This window comes from Myodes glareolus, chromosome 22 (assembly GCF_982192425.1).
Source record: "Myodes glareolus chromosome 22, mMyoGla1.1, whole genome shotgun sequence".
NCBI lineage: Eukaryota > Metazoa > Chordata > Mammalia > Rodentia > Cricetidae > Myodes > Myodes glareolus.
In genome coordinates this window covers 35,639,421-35,654,932 of record NC_142047.1, presented here as the reverse complement: position 1 = coordinate 35,654,932, position 15,512 = coordinate 35,639,421, and the positions used below count along the sequence as shown (strand labels likewise).

The 15,512-nt window shown below is 50.4% G+C and overlaps 2 protein-coding genes across 5 annotated transcripts; both read left to right on the top strand.

Moving 5' to 3' along the window:
• Window positions 1–167: 167 nt before the first annotated feature.
• Edc4 (enhancer of mRNA decapping 4) lies at window positions 168–13,415 on the top strand. Of its 3 annotated transcripts, none has more exons than XM_048437063.3 (29): window positions 168–448; window positions 3,999–4,155; window positions 4,515–4,626; window positions 5,705–5,804; window positions 6,043–6,232; window positions 6,343–6,490; window positions 6,570–6,674; window positions 7,050–7,159; window positions 7,251–7,334; window positions 7,420–7,515; window positions 7,605–7,707; window positions 7,823–8,003; window positions 8,096–8,168; window positions 8,269–8,360; window positions 8,441–8,628; window positions 8,703–8,830; window positions 8,915–9,068; window positions 9,497–9,933; window positions 10,012–10,116; window positions 10,202–10,354; window positions 10,434–10,470; window positions 10,607–10,784; window positions 10,891–11,046; window positions 11,134–11,249; window positions 11,326–11,491; window positions 11,575–11,761; window positions 11,851–12,070; window positions 12,458–12,621; window positions 12,896–13,415. In XM_048437063.3, the coding sequence occupies exons 1-29, from the start codon at window positions 367–369 to the stop codon at window positions 13,086–13,088; spliced, it is 4,215 nt and encodes a 1,404-aa protein (XP_048293020.3). In that variant the 5' UTR covers window positions 168–366; the 3' UTR covers window positions 13,089–13,415. The 3 variants fall into 3 exon arrangements, with proteins under 3 accessions (XP_048293020.3, XP_087756363.1, XP_048293019.3); XM_087900237.1 differs by having other exon boundaries at window positions 8,912–9,068; window positions 9,536–9,933; XM_048437062.3 differs by having other exon boundaries at window positions 8,912–9,068.
• Window positions 13,416–13,565: 150 nt separating this feature from the next.
• On the top strand, window positions 13,566–15,209 carry Nrn1l (neuritin 1 like). Of its 2 annotated transcripts, none has more exons than XM_048437069.2 (3): window positions 13,566–13,885; window positions 14,557–14,671; window positions 14,811–15,209. In XM_048437069.2, the coding sequence occupies exons 1-3, from the start codon at window positions 13,795–13,797 to the stop codon at window positions 15,094–15,096; spliced, it is 492 nt and encodes a 163-aa protein (XP_048293026.1). In that variant the 5' UTR covers window positions 13,566–13,794; the 3' UTR covers window positions 15,097–15,209. The 2 variants fall into 2 exon arrangements, with proteins under 2 accessions (XP_048293026.1, XP_048293025.1); XM_048437068.2 differs by having other exon boundaries at window positions 14,539–14,671.
• The last annotated feature ends 303 nt before the right edge of the window (window positions 15,210–15,512 follow it).

Here is a 15,512-nt window from a genome sequence, read left to right as displayed (position 1 = left end):
CTCTCTGAGCGCATTTGCTCTTTCTCAGTCTTGGTAAATTTCTGCACTGCTGGGCTAGCCTGAAACAAGCAACTAAGGAAGGCAAGCTTAGATGGGAACTAATTGGCCGCCCACACTGCGGAACCTTTCTTCTGCGGTCCTTGTAGGATCCGGGAAGAAAAGGTCAGTAGGACCGGAAGTGGAGGCGGTTGGTGGGGTTGGCGGGGCTCAGAGACGCAGCCCCGGTGGCGGTTTGCGAACTGCGGCTAGATATTGTGTAGTGCTTGGTCCTCTGCTATCTGGCGGGGTCGTGGCTGAGCGAATTTGGACAGTGCACGGAGGTAGAGAAACTAACCTCTTGCGAGCCGGACTTTCGTGGCTGGGCCCATGGCGTCCTGCGCGAGCATCGACATCGAGGACGCCACGCAGCATCTGCGGGACATCCTCAAGCTGGACCGGCCCGCCGGAGGTGAACCGGGATGGAATGGGTGGGCTCTTGGCGAAGAGGCCGACCTCTGGCGTAGATCTGAACCGTCCTCGGGTGCTGCATGCCCTTTTAGACAGGCTCTGGATCCTCCCATTTGATTGCGGAGGACGGATATTGGAGTCATAGATATCCCTGGGCATATCCAGAGAATGGCGCAGACCCCTGGGTGTTAACCTTACCTCTCCCCATCCCGTGCAAGTCATTCTGCCTTGTCTTTAAGTATTTTGGCCAAAGATAAGGGTCCTCTGAATCTACCCAATCCTTCTGGTTTCCTTGACTCCAAACTCCAGTGTTTTGAGGACTGGCCCTGTGCCCCTACTCGTCATGGTTCAGAGGCCTGGTGCAGTGTCTGTTTAGCGAGTTCTGGGCCTAGAGTTAAGCGATATGCAGGAGAGCCTCTTTTCCTCTTCATAACTTGCCTTCCCCCACTCCCCCAGATTGTAGGCTCCAGGCCTGATGTTACTCTGAAAGTGATTTTCTGATAAAAGGTGGACAATCCCAAATCCAAGTTCTTAATAGATTGAAGGCAAATCACAGACACTGTGCCTCTGATTAGATTAGGTTCCACACATTTGCAAACCCATATGTTCCCAATTCATCTGAGTTTTACTTGGGCTCCTAGTATCCCTTTTGGTGCTACTCTTGCCAGATAAGAGTTCCAGGGCAGAAAGCCTACAAAGTTGTGGTATACTGTTGTTACTGTAAAAGATGGTTGTTTGGGTACTGTGATAGCAGTGTAGGTGTGTGTGTGTGTGAGAGAGAGAGAGCGAGAGAGGGAGACAGGGCACGTCTGAGAGGAAACTATTTAGGCTAGGTCAAATACTATAGACAAGAAATTGAATGCCAGGAAAACTATCTAGGTACTTACATAGAAAGCACATATTACCTAAAGGAAATAGTGTGTATGAAACCTCGATGTTTGAAAGTCGTGTGGTTGACTGGTGATAGTGCTGTACATGTAGGCCATAACTGAGAACTGATTCTTCTCTCACACCTTGTTATACTTGCTGAGAGGACCCAGACTGCTAAAGCCGGCACTGATATGCTCTCCAGTAGGGTTAACTGATACAGATAATCCATTCGCTGCCTGAGACCACTGGGTCTTTGCCTCGTGCCTGTAGTGCGTGCTCCCTTTATTCATGAGGTGCTTTGTGCCTCTGATGCCCACCCTCAGCTGAGCAGGTTACACTCCATAGAGATTTGGTAGAACCTGGCATAGTTAACTGTACAGACTAGGCCCGTTGTTTATCCTTATGGTAGATTGCTTGGGAGGAAGAGTAGTCAGCCTATCCCTGAGCAGCTAGAGTGGTTCTAGTCGTAGGAAAGATAAGAGAGGGGTCTTTCCCTGGAACTCCATTGTTTAGTGACTGGTACTTGATTTGTTGTTGTTTTTTGTATTTTGAAACAGGGTTTCTTTGTGTATCCATGGCTGTCCTGGAACTCACTCTGTAGACCAGGCTGACCTTGAACTCACAGAGATCCAGCTGTCTCTGCCTCCAGAATGCTGGGATTAAAGGCATGGGCCACCATGCTTATTCTTTTTTCTTTTTTTTTCCAAGTACATTTTGCTTGTCTCTTTTCATTGACGGACCTGAGACTTATCAGCCCTTAGACTATTTCATGACTGAAAACTTGGTCTTTTCTTGAAGCACCTTACTAGCTTGGAGTTCAGAAAGTGGTGTTTGAATTAATGAGTCTTTGAAACTTAACCAAAAATCAGGCATGGTGGCATTCACCTGTAGTCCCAGCTCTTGGGAGGCAGAGGTAGGAGAATTGTCAGTTGAAAGCCACTTCAGGCTACATGTTGAGATCAAATCTCAGTGAAAAAGTAAATACATAAATTGTTGGATACATAGCTCAGTGGTAGAGCAATTATCTAGCATGTGCAGTGTCCTGAGTTCCATCCCCAGCACTCTCCTCCCCCGCAAAAAACAAAACCCACTTAGCATGTATGGCATGCCCAGGATTCAATCCCAAGCCATAAGGAGGAGTGGGACCAGCCATTGCAAACATCTGAAATATTGTCATTCCTGATTCCACACTCTACTCCGTGCCCATATAGCTTCTCTCCTCTTTCTCCAGTTCCTCCGGTGCTTATCTTTCCTTCTGAGCTTCCCTGCCCAAGGTGGCTTGTTTACTAATTCAGTGTGTCAGGCCCCGTCTTTGCTTGAATTAGGAGCCATCTCTACAGACTCTACCACTAGGAGTCCGGTGTCTCACGCAGGTTCTCAGTTGTCTGTATGTTGCTTTGGAATAGTCAGGCCACTGGCTCCAGCTGACTATGTACAATTTAAAACTCTTCTAGAACCAAGTGTGCTAGCTTATACTTGTAATTCCCACACTTAGGAGGCAGAAGCAAGAGGATCCCAACTTCAAGGCCAGCTGTCTGAACTCCACAGGAAGGCCCTGTCTCACAAAAGAGGGGGAGCAATGAATTTTTGTGGCTGTTATTGCACAAAGGGAGAGACTAAGCAATCCAGCCTCGTATCAGAGGCATTAGCAGCCCTGCTTTTCCTCTATCCTTCCCATACTCTGTTTCTGGATTGTTTGTTTTTGTTTTGTTTTGTTTCACACTTTTAAAAAATTTGTTTATTGGGCTGGAGAGATGGCTCAGAGGTTAAGAGCATTGCCTGCTCTTCCAAAGGATCTGAGTTCAATTCCCAGCAACCACATGGTGGCTCACAGCCATCTGTAATGGGGTCTGGTGCCCTCTTCTGGCCTGCAGGCATACAGACAGAATATTGTATACATAATAAAATAAATAAATATTTTTAAGAAATTTGCTTGTTTAACCTGTGTATATGTATGTGTGTTACACGTGGGCTTGGGGCCTAAGGAGATCAGAGGAGGGTATCGCATCCCTTGGAACTGGAGTTACAGATGGATGTGAACCATCATATGGGTGCTAAGAATGGAACCTGGCTCCTCTGCAAGAGCAACAACACAGAGCCATCTCTCCTACTTCTTTCTGTTTTGTTTTGAGACAGGATTTTATTATGTAGTCTAGGCTGCCCTGAACTTCATATTAGCCTAGTATAACCATGAATTCACTGTCTTTCTGCTTCAATCTCCCAAGTGCTGAGATTATAGCCACAACACCTAACATTTTCCATGTTTGCATGCTGTAAACACAATTGTTGTGATATCCTGAATATCCTTATACCCTCCTTCAAGTCAAGTTTGTTTGTTAGCCCAAGTATTAATTGACCTCACTTATTATTTATTGATTGATTGATTGATTGATGCTGAAGATCAAACCAAGGGTCTCACATATGGTAAACAAGCAATCAAACATGCTACCACTAAACTGTGCCTCTGGCCCCATCAGAAGGTCTTACTGGTTTGTACCCCTCCCACAGGTAGAAGAGTCTCATGGTCCTGCTCTACACCCATACTTGTAGAATAAAAATGAACAAGAGACCCTCCTCCCTATGGATATAATAAGTGTTCATGACTACTTTGTGGTCTAGAGCTGTAGGAGAAGCTCACGGCAGGTAAAGAACCTTGTCACAGTGTCCTTTTTTCCCCTTAGGCTCCAATGCAGAGAGCCAAAGACCATCCAGTACCTACAATGGAGATCTCAATGGGCTCCTGGTTCCAGACCCACTCAGCTCCGGTGATGGTAACTCAACAAGCAAACCTGGTATACGGACCATGCCTCCTATTAATCTGCAGGAAAAGCAAGTCATGTAAGTACCTGAGAAATACTAATGGTGGTAATGATATCTTTGGGGTTTTTGTATAGCTAAAGGGATAAGATTAGGGTCAAGGGGATCAGCAGCCTCTCCTTCCTCTCTTTTGTACAGTCTGGGGCTAAGCACAATATCATGTTGAATTTATACTAAGAGATGAGGACAGGCTAAAGACTAGAATGGAATTAACCTCATTTGTCAGGAGGGAGGTACGTGAGGAGAACTGTGTGTGTGGGAACACTGGACCACACAGAACTGGGAATCTGAGACTAGACATCTTCATCATGTCATCAGTCCTTAGCACCCTCTACTGAGCTATTTGGTGAACAAGAGACTAGGTTATGTACCTCTTCCAGTTGCCTGTCTGGAGATGACAGCTCTACTTGCATTGGGATTTTGGCCAAGGAGGTGGAAATTGTAGCCAGCAGTGATTCTAGCATTTCCAGCAAGGCACGGGGGAGCAACAAGGTGAGTACCAAGATTTTGAGTTACATGTTGAAGTAGACTCCCCACAGCTGGGCCTCCTTCCTAGACCCTGGATCAGGCACACACCCAAACACATATTTTCACAATGAGATCCTTTATTAAGTAGAAAGAAAAGTTAAAGTGATTGATTTCTGACTCAGGCAGAAAAAGGTAGTAAATGACCTTGCAGGTATAATTTTCTTTCTTTTTTCTTTTTTTTTGTTTTTTTATTGAGACAGGATTTCTTTGTGTAGCTTTAGAGCCTGTACTGGAACTCACTTTGTAGACCAGGCTGGCCTCGAATTCATAGAGATCTGCCTGCCTCTGCCTCCTGAGTGCTGGGATTAAAGGCATGTACCATCAATGCCTGACTGCAGGTGTAATTAAAAAAAAAAAGATTTTTTTATTTATTGTGTATACAGTGTTCTGTATGCCTACAGGCCAGAAGAAGGCACCAGATCTCATTCAGATGGTTGTGAACCACCATGTGGTTGCTGGGAATTGAACTCAGGACCTCTGGAAGAGCAACCAGTGCTCTTAACCTCTGAGCCATCTCTCCAGCCCCCTGCAAGTGTAAATTTTAGAATGGGCAAGGATGTGGTGGTGTATTCTGATTGGGCTTGTTAATTAGGTGGACCAAAGGGGGTTTTGATTGCTGGACTTTGGTACTCATCCTCAGGAATGAGCCTGGCATAAGAAAGTGTCCAGGTAAGGGACTAGACTGTGATGGCTAGCTTTAGGAGTATAGTCTGATGGTTTTTAACACGCAGAGAGAATGGGAGAAAGGACAAGGTCTGCCATAGCCACAGACCAGGCTAATGTCCTGTCACATGTAGTGTATGGGAGAACACTCAGCTTCTCTCTTCTTTCTCATGTATGCTTCCAATTCCTATGAGAGCAGCTTTGATATAAAGTGTGCCTTATTTTCAGAAAACCAGTGTTGACTCCCAGTCCTCTGGGGAAGTCTGTTCTGGGAGGTATCATTGGGTGCTAGGCTTATTTCTGTGGCCTGGCCTGTCCTCAGAATTGGTACCTACTCCAGGTCTCAGCTTCTTCAACCTTCCTTACTCTGAGTTCTCAGGTGAAAATACAGCCTGTCGCCAAGTATGACTGGGAGCAGAAATACTACTATGGCAACCTGATTGCAGTGTCTAACTCCTTCTTGGCATATGCCATTAGGGGTAAGTAAGGGGCGGGGGCAAAGAGGAAGCATTCTGCTAGAAGCCCCAGGTCTAGTGTCAGGCTCAGTAGAATGTTTGTCAGGGCTTCCTCGACATCTCCCAGGGCTGGTTGGGGGAGATGGTTAGATAAACCAGGCTTGTTACTGTGATGATAGCAGTGATGTAGGCAAGGGCAGGGCTCCTGGGCCGCTGCATGGGTCAGGGTGCTTGCTTAGAGTCTCTGCTTTTCTAATTCCAGCTGCCAACAATGGCTCTGCAATGGTCCGTGTGATCAGCGTCAGCACTTCAGAGCGGACCCTGCTCAAAGGTTTCACAGGCAGTGTGGCTGATTTGGCCTTCGCACACCTCAACTCTCCGCAGCTTGCCTGCCTGGATGAGGCTGGCAATCTTTTTGTGTGGCGTTTGGCTCTGGTTAAGGGTAAAATTCAGTATCCATTTCCAGGCAAGGAACTGAAGAAGTGGAGATGGGCCTAGGGCTAGGGCCTCTAGAGATACTTACTTTATCGTCCACCTATCTAAGCCTTAACTCACTACTCAGAGAGGAGATTTTAGTTCATATCCGCCAGCCAGAGGGCACGCCACTGAACCACTTTCGAAGGATCATCTGGTGCCCCTTCATCCCTGAGGAGAGTGAGGACTGTTGTGAGGAGAGTAGCCCAACAGTAGCCCTGCTGCATGAAGACCGGGTGAGAGAACCGGGTGTGGTGAAGGAGGGGCAGAACTGCCATATTGTGCCTGTGCACTGAATGCCTCCTGTACCGCTAGGCTGAGGTATGGGACCTGGATATGCTTCGCTCCAGCCACAACACCTGGCCTGTGGACGTCAGCCAAATCAAGCAGGGCTTCATTGTGGTAAAAGGCCATAGCACGGTAGGCCTACACCTGGTTGCCTCCCTGTTCTCCTCTTCCTGTGCCCTTCATCTATTCCCCATTTTCATAACTGCCCAAGTTGCCAGTGTGGATGCGGAACCCAAATTGGCCCTCACTTGTACAGTTCACTTCTAATCTAGGTGTGCCCTGAAGGACAGTTTTCTCTGTAGTGCCTGCCCACTTCATTCAGTCCCAGAGAAGTGTGAGTCTGTTGTTGGGCAGCCCAGCTCACTACCAGCCTCATTTAGGAAGGGCTCATTCCTACCTCTGGTCAGGAGGAAAAGCAATGCTGTTTGGGTTGTTTCTGTTGTTTGATTTTGAGACAGTTTTTCTGTGTAGCCCTGGCTGTCCTGGAACTCTCTGGGTTCTTTGCAGTGTCTCAGTGAAGGAGCCCTCTCTCCTGATGGAACTGTCCTGGCTACTGCAAGCCATGATGGCTTTGTCAAGTTCTGGCAGATCTACATTGAAGGTCAGGATGAGCCAAGGTAAGGCAAGACCTGAAAGACCCTATTCTCTACCTCCTGTCTAGAAAGTTGGGTGGTTCGTTCACTCAGGTCCCTATCTGTCTGCTTACAGGTGTCTGCATGAATGGAAGCCTCATGATGGGCGGCCCCTTTCTTGCCTCTTATTCTGTGATAACCACAAGAAACAGGATCCTGAGTGAGTGAGTGGGTACGCAAAGTTGGTGGCGAGCTTGTCCATGGGCTCCTAGCTGGTAACCAGTCAATGCCTTGTTGCTTTTCAGGGTCCCGTTCTGGAGATTCCTCATTACCGGCGCTGACCAGAATCGGGAGCTGAAGATGTGGTGCACAGTGTCCTGGACCTGCCTGCAGACCATTCGGTATACTAGAGCTAGGGGATTGAGGATACGCCAGGGGTATGGCTGCTTTGAATTCTCAGTCTTACTTGGTCTACTTCTTGGCTTCCTAGTTTCTCCCCAGATATCTTTAGCTCAGTGAGTGTACCTCCCAGCCTCAAAGTTTGCTTGGACCTCTCAGCAGAGTATCTGATTCTTAGTGATGTACAGCGAAAGGTAGGCTGCTATGGTGGTACTGGGAAGCGCTGGTGTTGCTGGGGTGGGCAGGGATATGTGACAGATCCACAGCCCTCACAACCTCAGTTCAGTTAGGGTTGTATCATTCACACAGGTCCTCTATGTGATGGAACTGCTGCAGAACCAAGACGAGGGCCGTGCTTGCTTTAGTTCCATCTCTGAGTTCCTGCTCACCCATCCTGTGCTGAGCTTCGGGATCCAGGTTGTGAGTCGCTGCCGGCTGCGGCACACTGAGGTGCTGCCTGCTGAGGAGGAGAATGACAGTCTGGGGGCTGGTGAGGTGCCCCAGGGTCAGGGCTGTCTGTTGGTGTGTGGGAAGTGTCCAGGCACAGAGCAGGCCACTTAATGATCCCCACTGTCCTTTCAGAGAGTTCCCATGGGGCTGGTGCCGTGGAGTCTGCAGCTGGGGTCCTTATCAAGCTCTTCTGTGTGCACACTAAGTAAGTGTCAGGGAGGCCCGTGCATGCGTCCTGTCTGTCCCCTACCCTCCTTGCCCTGGCTCATTTGGATATTCTGTTCTCCCTCTCCCTTGTTCTTTAGAGCACTACAGGATGTGCAGATCCGCTTCCAACCACAGCTGAACCCTGATGTGGTGGCTCCGCTCCCTACCCACACGGCTCACGAGGACTTCAGTGAGTTAGGGAAGAGAAGGGAAGGAAGCAGGTTACACTGACATGGTTCTCAGATCTGACTCAAGTAGCTTTCCCAACAGCTTTTGGAGAGTCTCGACCTGAACTAGGCTCTGAGGGGCTAGCTTCAGCTGCCCACGGGTCTCAGCCTGACCTCCGACGCATTGTGGAACTGCCTGCACCTGCAGACTTCCTCAGTCTGAGCAGTGAGACCAAGCCTAAGTTGATGACACCCGATGCTTTCATGACGCCCACCGCTTCCCTGCAGCAGGTACATCCTCAGTGAAGAGAGACCTGGTAATGTTCCATTAGCAGCCTTAGTGCTCATTCTCTGGATCTTCCCAGATCTCTGCGTCCCCTAGTAGCAGCAGCAGCAGCAGCAGCAGCAGCAGCAGCAGCAGCAGCAGCAGCAGCTCCCTAACAGCTGTGTCTGCTGTGAGTAGCTCCTCAGCTATGGACCCTTCCCTGCCCAGGTAAGGCAGAGTCTGGGTGATAGCAGAGTCTGGTGCCAGATGTGATGAATCATAGTAGCTAATGCCTTACCTTTCTGCCAGTAGGCCATCTGAGGAGCTGACCTTGAGTCCCAAGCTGCAGCTGGATGGCAGTCTGACAATAAACAGTACCAGCAGCCTGCAGGCAAGCCCTCGAAGCCTCCTTCCTGGTCTGCTCCCAGGCCCAGCTGACAAATTGACTCCCAAGGGACCTGGACAGGTGTGTGTGTGTGTGTGTGTGTGTGTGTGTGTGTGTGTGTGTGTGTGTGTGAGAGAGAGAGAGAGAGAGAGAGAGAGAGAGAGAGAAACAGAGAGAGACAGAGAGAAAGAATCTGTAAAGTGTTAAAGTACTGGGTAGCAGGTGGAGAGCAATGGGGAATATTGGGGTGCTATATTCTAATGTACTTTTTCTGCTGACCCTGCTTAGCCTTGAGGGCTTCATATTTCCCCAAAGGTTATAAAGACTTTTTTTTAATCTTCCTTGGAGGGTATCTCCTCAGCCTCCCATCCCCCTCTTGTGAACTATGACCCTGCTTTTTACTTGCATCTCTCTTCCCTGTTATACTGTCTCGTCACTACAGTACCAGTACCGTGTCTCAGTGCCCCTTACTCCTTAGTATTTAAGCCTCCATCTTTGGCCCTTCTCAGGTGTCTACTGCTGCCTCTGTACTGTCCTTGGATTTGCAGGATGTGGAGCCGCTGGGGTTACCCCAGGCCTCTCCCAGTCGCACCCGTTCCCCTGATGTGATCTCCTCAGCTTCTACTGCCCTGTCCCAGGACATCCCTGAAATTGCGTCTGAGGCCCTGTCCCGTGGCTTTGGCTCCTCTGTTCCTGAGGGTCTCATTGAGCCAGACAGTATGGCTTCTGCGGCTTCAGCCCTACACTTACTGTCTCCTCGGCCCAGGCAAGGCCCTGAGATTGGCTCTCAGCTTGGCCTAGATGGAGGCTCTGGGGATGGGGATCGGCATAGTACTCCCTCCCTACTGGAAGCAGCCTTGACCCAGGAGGTTGCAACCCCTGACAGTCAAGTCTGGCCTACAGCACCTGACATTACTCGTGAGACTTGTAGTACCTTGGCAGAAAGGTGAGGCGCTTAGAGGGGCAAAGTATGCTTATGGGAAGGGCATTAGGATTATCCTCTACTGAGTTTGTGTTTCCTTAGCCCCAGGAATGGCCTCCAGGAAAAGCACAAAAGCCTGGCCTTCCACCGGCCACCTTATCACCTACTGCAGCAACATGACAGCCAGGACACCAGTGCTGAGCAAAGGTAAGCACCATCTGCTCTGTGTTCTTCCTCTCATACAGGAGGGCCAGACTGTGAGCAGGCACTTAGCCGTCTTCCCCTTCCACAGTGACCATGATGACGAGGTTGCCAGCCTTGCTTCTGCCTCAGGGGGTTTTGGCAGCAAAATTCCTACTCCACGACTGCCCACCAAGGATTGGAAGACCAAAGGATCCCCTCGGACTTCACCCAAGCTCAAGAGGAAAAGCAAGAAGGATGATGGGTAGGAGGTTTCTGGGATTGGGGCCAGGGAGGGTCTCCAAGCTGTCTGATGTGACCTCCAATGCTCCTTGCCTATGTAGGGATTCAGCTGTGGGATCCCGGCTTACAGAGCACCAGGTATGTAAGGGAGCACCTTTGGGACCCCATCCCTTTGGGAACCCACAAGGAAGGGAGGGACTTTAAGTTATTTCTTTTTATGGTGGGTGGAGATAGGAAGGACAGACATTTCATCAGTTTTCAATGTTACTGGCAGGTGGCAGAGCCACCTGAGGACTGGACAGCATTAATTTGGCAACAACAAAGAGAGCTGACAGAGCTATGGCACAACCAAGAAGAACTGCTTCAGCGTCTCTGTGCCCAGCTTGAAGGTCTACAGAACACTGTCACTGACCACGTAGAACGTGCCCTGGAGACCCGGCATGAGCAAGAGCGTATCCTTGGGGGTAGTGACACAGCAGGGCAGTAGGGCATGGCAACATTCTTGTCTAAGGAAATGTATAGGTCGTGCTGTAGGCCTGTTCCTTAGCTCCACCACAGAGCGGCGGCTGGAGCGGGCCCTGGCTGAGGGGCAGCAACGGGGTGGGCAGCTGCAGGAGCAGCTGACACAGCAGCTGTCCCAGGCCTTGTCTTCAGCTGTGGCTGGGCGGCTGGAGCGCAGTATAAGGGATGAAATCAAGAAGACGGTTCCTCCCTGTGAGTTTCTCATGAGATTTCTTTTGGGTGAGCCATGTGGGTACAGGAAGCTTTTAAACTTCTTTTGGTTTCATCCGTCTTTCTTAGGTGTCTCCAGAAGTCTGGAGCCTGTGGCAGGTCAGCTAAGCAACTCCGTGGCTACCAAACTTACAGCAGTGGAAGGCAGCATGAAAGAGAATATCTCTAAGCTACTCAAGTCCAAGGTGATGCAGGGTCCAAGATGGGAAGTGAGGCCAAACTGGACTCAAGCTTTCAACTTGACCCCTCCTTATATTCTAGAACTTGACAGATGCCATTGCCCGAGCAGCTGCAGACACATTACAGGGACCAATGCAGGCTGCCTACCGGGAAGCCTTCCAGAGCGTGGTACTGCCAGCTTTTGAGAAGAGTTGCCAGGCCATGTTCCAGCAAATCAATGACAGCTTTAGACTGGGCACACAGGAATGTGAGTGGCGTCACAAAACCCAAAGTAGAAGAACGGCTGTGCTCTGCTGTCATCCCTTTGCTGATCCCTGTTGTCACCTTTAGATCTGCAGCAGCTCGAGAGTCACATGAAGAGCCGAAAGGCACGTGAACAGGAAGCTAGGGAGCCTGTCCTGGCCCAGCTTCGGGGCCTGGTGAGCACACTGCAGAGTGCCACTGAGCAGATGGCGGCCACTGTGTCCAGCAGTGTTCGGGCTGAGGTGCAGCACCAGCTGCATGTAGCTGTGGGCAGGTGTGTGGGCAGGGCTCTGGGTGAGGTGGTTAGGAAGGAACAATTTTTTGGGCTTCCAATCCATCTCACTGGCTCACTTCCCTTTGCAGCTTGCAGGAGTCAATTTTAGCACAAGTACAACGCATTGTTAAGGGTGAAGTAAGTGTGGCCCTTAAGGAACAACAGGCCACTGTCACTTCCAGCATCATGCAGGCCATGCGTTCAGCTGCCGGCACGCCTGTCCCTACCGCCCACCTTGACTGCCAGGCTCAACAAGCCCATATCTTGCAGTTACTGCAGCAGGGCCACCTCAATCAGGCCTTCCAGCAGGTATGACAAGTGTTATAATCCCTTCACAAAGATGTCTCCTGACAGGGTCTATGTAACCTATGCCCACTTCCCCAGCAGGCTCTGGGCTGTCTGGTACACTGATTCTTTTTGGCTTCCTGAGCCTTTGCCCCTCTTGTTTCCTTGTGCTAGACCACTTTCTTCCCACTTTAGCGTACTTTTCCTCATGATCACCTTTCTCAGGAAAACTTTGTAATCTGATTTTCTAAAGTAACTCTACAGCACTATCAGTTTCTGAACGTCACTTCTGGAACCTTTAGAATCCAACTTTGGTCTTCTGCCCTTAGGCCATACACCTCAGAGAAGCAAGCATTCCATCCTGTCCTGATGTTAGGTATAAATGAGCATGCTGCCTTGTTCTACTCCCAGGCACTGACAGCCGCTGATCTCAACCTGGTGCTGTATGTGTGTGAAACTGTGGACCCAGCCCAGGTTTTTGGGCAGCCACCCTGTCCACTGTCCCAGCCTGTACTCCTTTCCCTAATCCAGCAGCTGGCATCTGACCTTGGAACTAGAAGTGACCTCAAGCTCAGGTGAGTGGGGCAGCCGGGGATCAAAAGATGAGCTAGAGACGGGTAGAGAGAATAGTTGAAAGATGGGCTAGAGACAGGGGTAGAGAGAATAGTTGAAAGCAGACACCTACTCTTACCTGACTTTCATCCCTATTTTTTTACCCACGTTCTCCACCCCTCTGAAATGAGGCTTAGAAGCTGTCTTTGCCGTTACCTCTCTGGGCTCCAGTGCCACTAGGGGGCACTCCTATCTGCTGGCATTCAGCTATAGCCTGTTCTTTCCCCCTATCCCCAGCTATTTGGAAGAGGCTGTGATGCACCTGGACCACAGTGATCCCATTACTCGAGACCACATGGGCTCTGTCATGGCGCAGGTACGCCAGAAGCTCTTCCAGTTCCTGCAGGCTGATCCACACAACTCACTTGGCAAAGCTGCCCGTCGCCTCAGCCTAATGTTACATGGCCTTGCGACCCCTAGCCTCCCTTAGCTGTCTAAACAGAGACAGGTGACACTGAAGGCTGGTCGGCAGGTCTAGGCCAAGGCAGGACCGTGTCTGCTGTTTGCCTGCCCAGATCTCCATCTCTAGTGTTTGGAGGGAGGTAGGGGGCAGGACACACTGGTCTACCAGCAGGATTAGGCTGGGCCCAGGGCAGGTATTGTGCTTTCTTGGGTCCTGCCATGCCTGAATCATGACCCCAAGATCGTGATACCACTTGAGTTGAATTTTCCATGTTCCTTTTTACCTATAATTTGGATCTTTTTGTTTTTGAAAAACATTGAGAAATTCAATTAAAGGCTTTTGGAATAAAACAAAGTATGTGTATGGTTTTGATTTGCCTTTGATGTGACTAACTGTTGTCTCCTCCCTTTGGGGGAGCCTGTCTAAACCAGCCCACCCTGGGGGTCCCTTGGCACCCATTCTTATCTGATAAACTGTCTACTCCTATCTCCCTTGTCCAATTCAGACAAAGCTCCTAGAGCCAGCTTAGCATCAACACATCTCCTCTCTAGGCAATTTTGCCCTCTGGGGTCCTTCCTTCCTTCTCTGCCAATCTGGGTCCTGGAGGTGGGGCTGACATCTGGGATGAGGCCCCGCCTCCAGCTCCTGTCCAATCAGGATCCCTTCCTCTGGGGGCTGGGCCCACAGGCAGCTCTCCAAGCTTCTAGCTCCTGCACTAGGCTCACAGCCAGGGATGATGTGCTGCTGCTGCTGCCACTGCCACAGGCGCTGCCGCTGGCAGCCGCTACCCTGTGCCCTGACGCTGTTGCTGCTGCTGCCACTCGGTGAGTGAGTGTCCTGGACCCAGGCTGCAGCCCTTCTCTGAATTCTTAGACTGGGTGTAGGGTGAAGGGTTTAGGGTAGAGCTCTAGGGAAGTGTGGTAGTGGTTTTAGGAGGGAAAGTGCAAACAGCTCAGTTGTGGGAGAAGACCTTTTAAATCCTGTAGCCCCTCTTCTGACAAAGGGAGTTTGTGACCCCTAGTAGAACTCAGGCCATAGACCCCTGAACTTAGGGTGACTGGCTTTGGTTCCCCACCCTGCCGCTCAGCTTCAGCAGAAACACTTGTCTTTGAGGAGGAGGCAGTGGGGGTTCCAGCTGAAGTTCATTAAAACTACAGAAAGATTGCCTTCTGCCCATGACCTCATGCTTCCAGACCCTATACCCCTGAATCCCTGAATTGCTCTAGAGCCCCGGAAACTAGAGAAGGAACTGAGCTCTGAACCCATACCCCTTCCTGTTCCCACATCTCATCTTCCATGTGCATCACAGTCCAGATCCTGTCTTTAAGACAAGTGATCTCCAGCTAGCCTGAAGTTCCCTGGGGGCACCTCTCTCACGCTGAGTCATGTCCCCAGAGCACTGCCAGGTAAACAAGGTCCTGATGAATGGACCCTGGCTCATTCTACCAACTCTTCTCTATTCCCACCCCATTCCTAGTCTTTGTACCCTCTCTAGCTGTGGCCTCTGAGGGCCCAAACCGCTGTGATACCATATACCAAGGCTTTGCTGAGTGTCTCATCCGCCTGGGGGATGGCATGGGCCGCGGGGGCGAGCTACAGACTGTCTGCAGGTACCAGCAGGTGGGAGGCAATGGGCCAGTGGGAGGTACCACCCAATAATCTGTGCCACTGGGGCAACAACCTCAGGGCCTTGAGTCTCTTCCCACTCTAAAATTTCTACCCAACTCCCCTAACCCCATTCTGTAACAGATCCTGGAATGACTTCCATGCTTGTGCCTCTCGGGTCCTGTCCGGCTGCCCAGAGGAGGCCGCTGCAGTGTGGGAGTCACTGCAGCGAGAAGCTCGCCGTGCCCCCCACCCAGATAACTTGCACATCCTCTGTGGCGCTCCTGTGAGTGTTCGGGAGATGGTTGCTGGCCCAGAGACCAACCAGGAGACACTACGGGCCACAGCTCCTGCACTTGCTCCAGCCCCAGCCCCTGCATTGCTTGCTGCTGCTTTGGCACTTGCCTGCCTCCTGGGGCCTCTGGCCTAAACAGTCTGGTTGGCTAGCCAACAGTGCCCTTGCCTCCCATCACTGCATGCAGTGGCCGCCGTGTGGGCTCTGCAGAGTGTGCATAATTTTCATTAAAGGTATTTATATTTGCACCAAGCTGTTTTCTTTCTCTTGGCTGTGACCCTCTTGGCAAAGGCAGGGGCCCCCAGAAGTTGATCCCATCATGGAAAGGGCGGGCGCAGGACCTCCACAAGGGATTCATCCACCCTCACAAACATTCGTTTTATGATGGCAGCATTGAGGTTTCTTTCCATTACACCTTAGATCTCAGGAGTACCTCGGATCCCAAGAGCTCTTGTAGAGACCCAAGATCTGCCGGAATGCACAGCCTTTCTCTGCCTTCCTAACCCGACAGGGATGTGGGGGACCAATGGGGTCCAGAACTCACCCCTAGT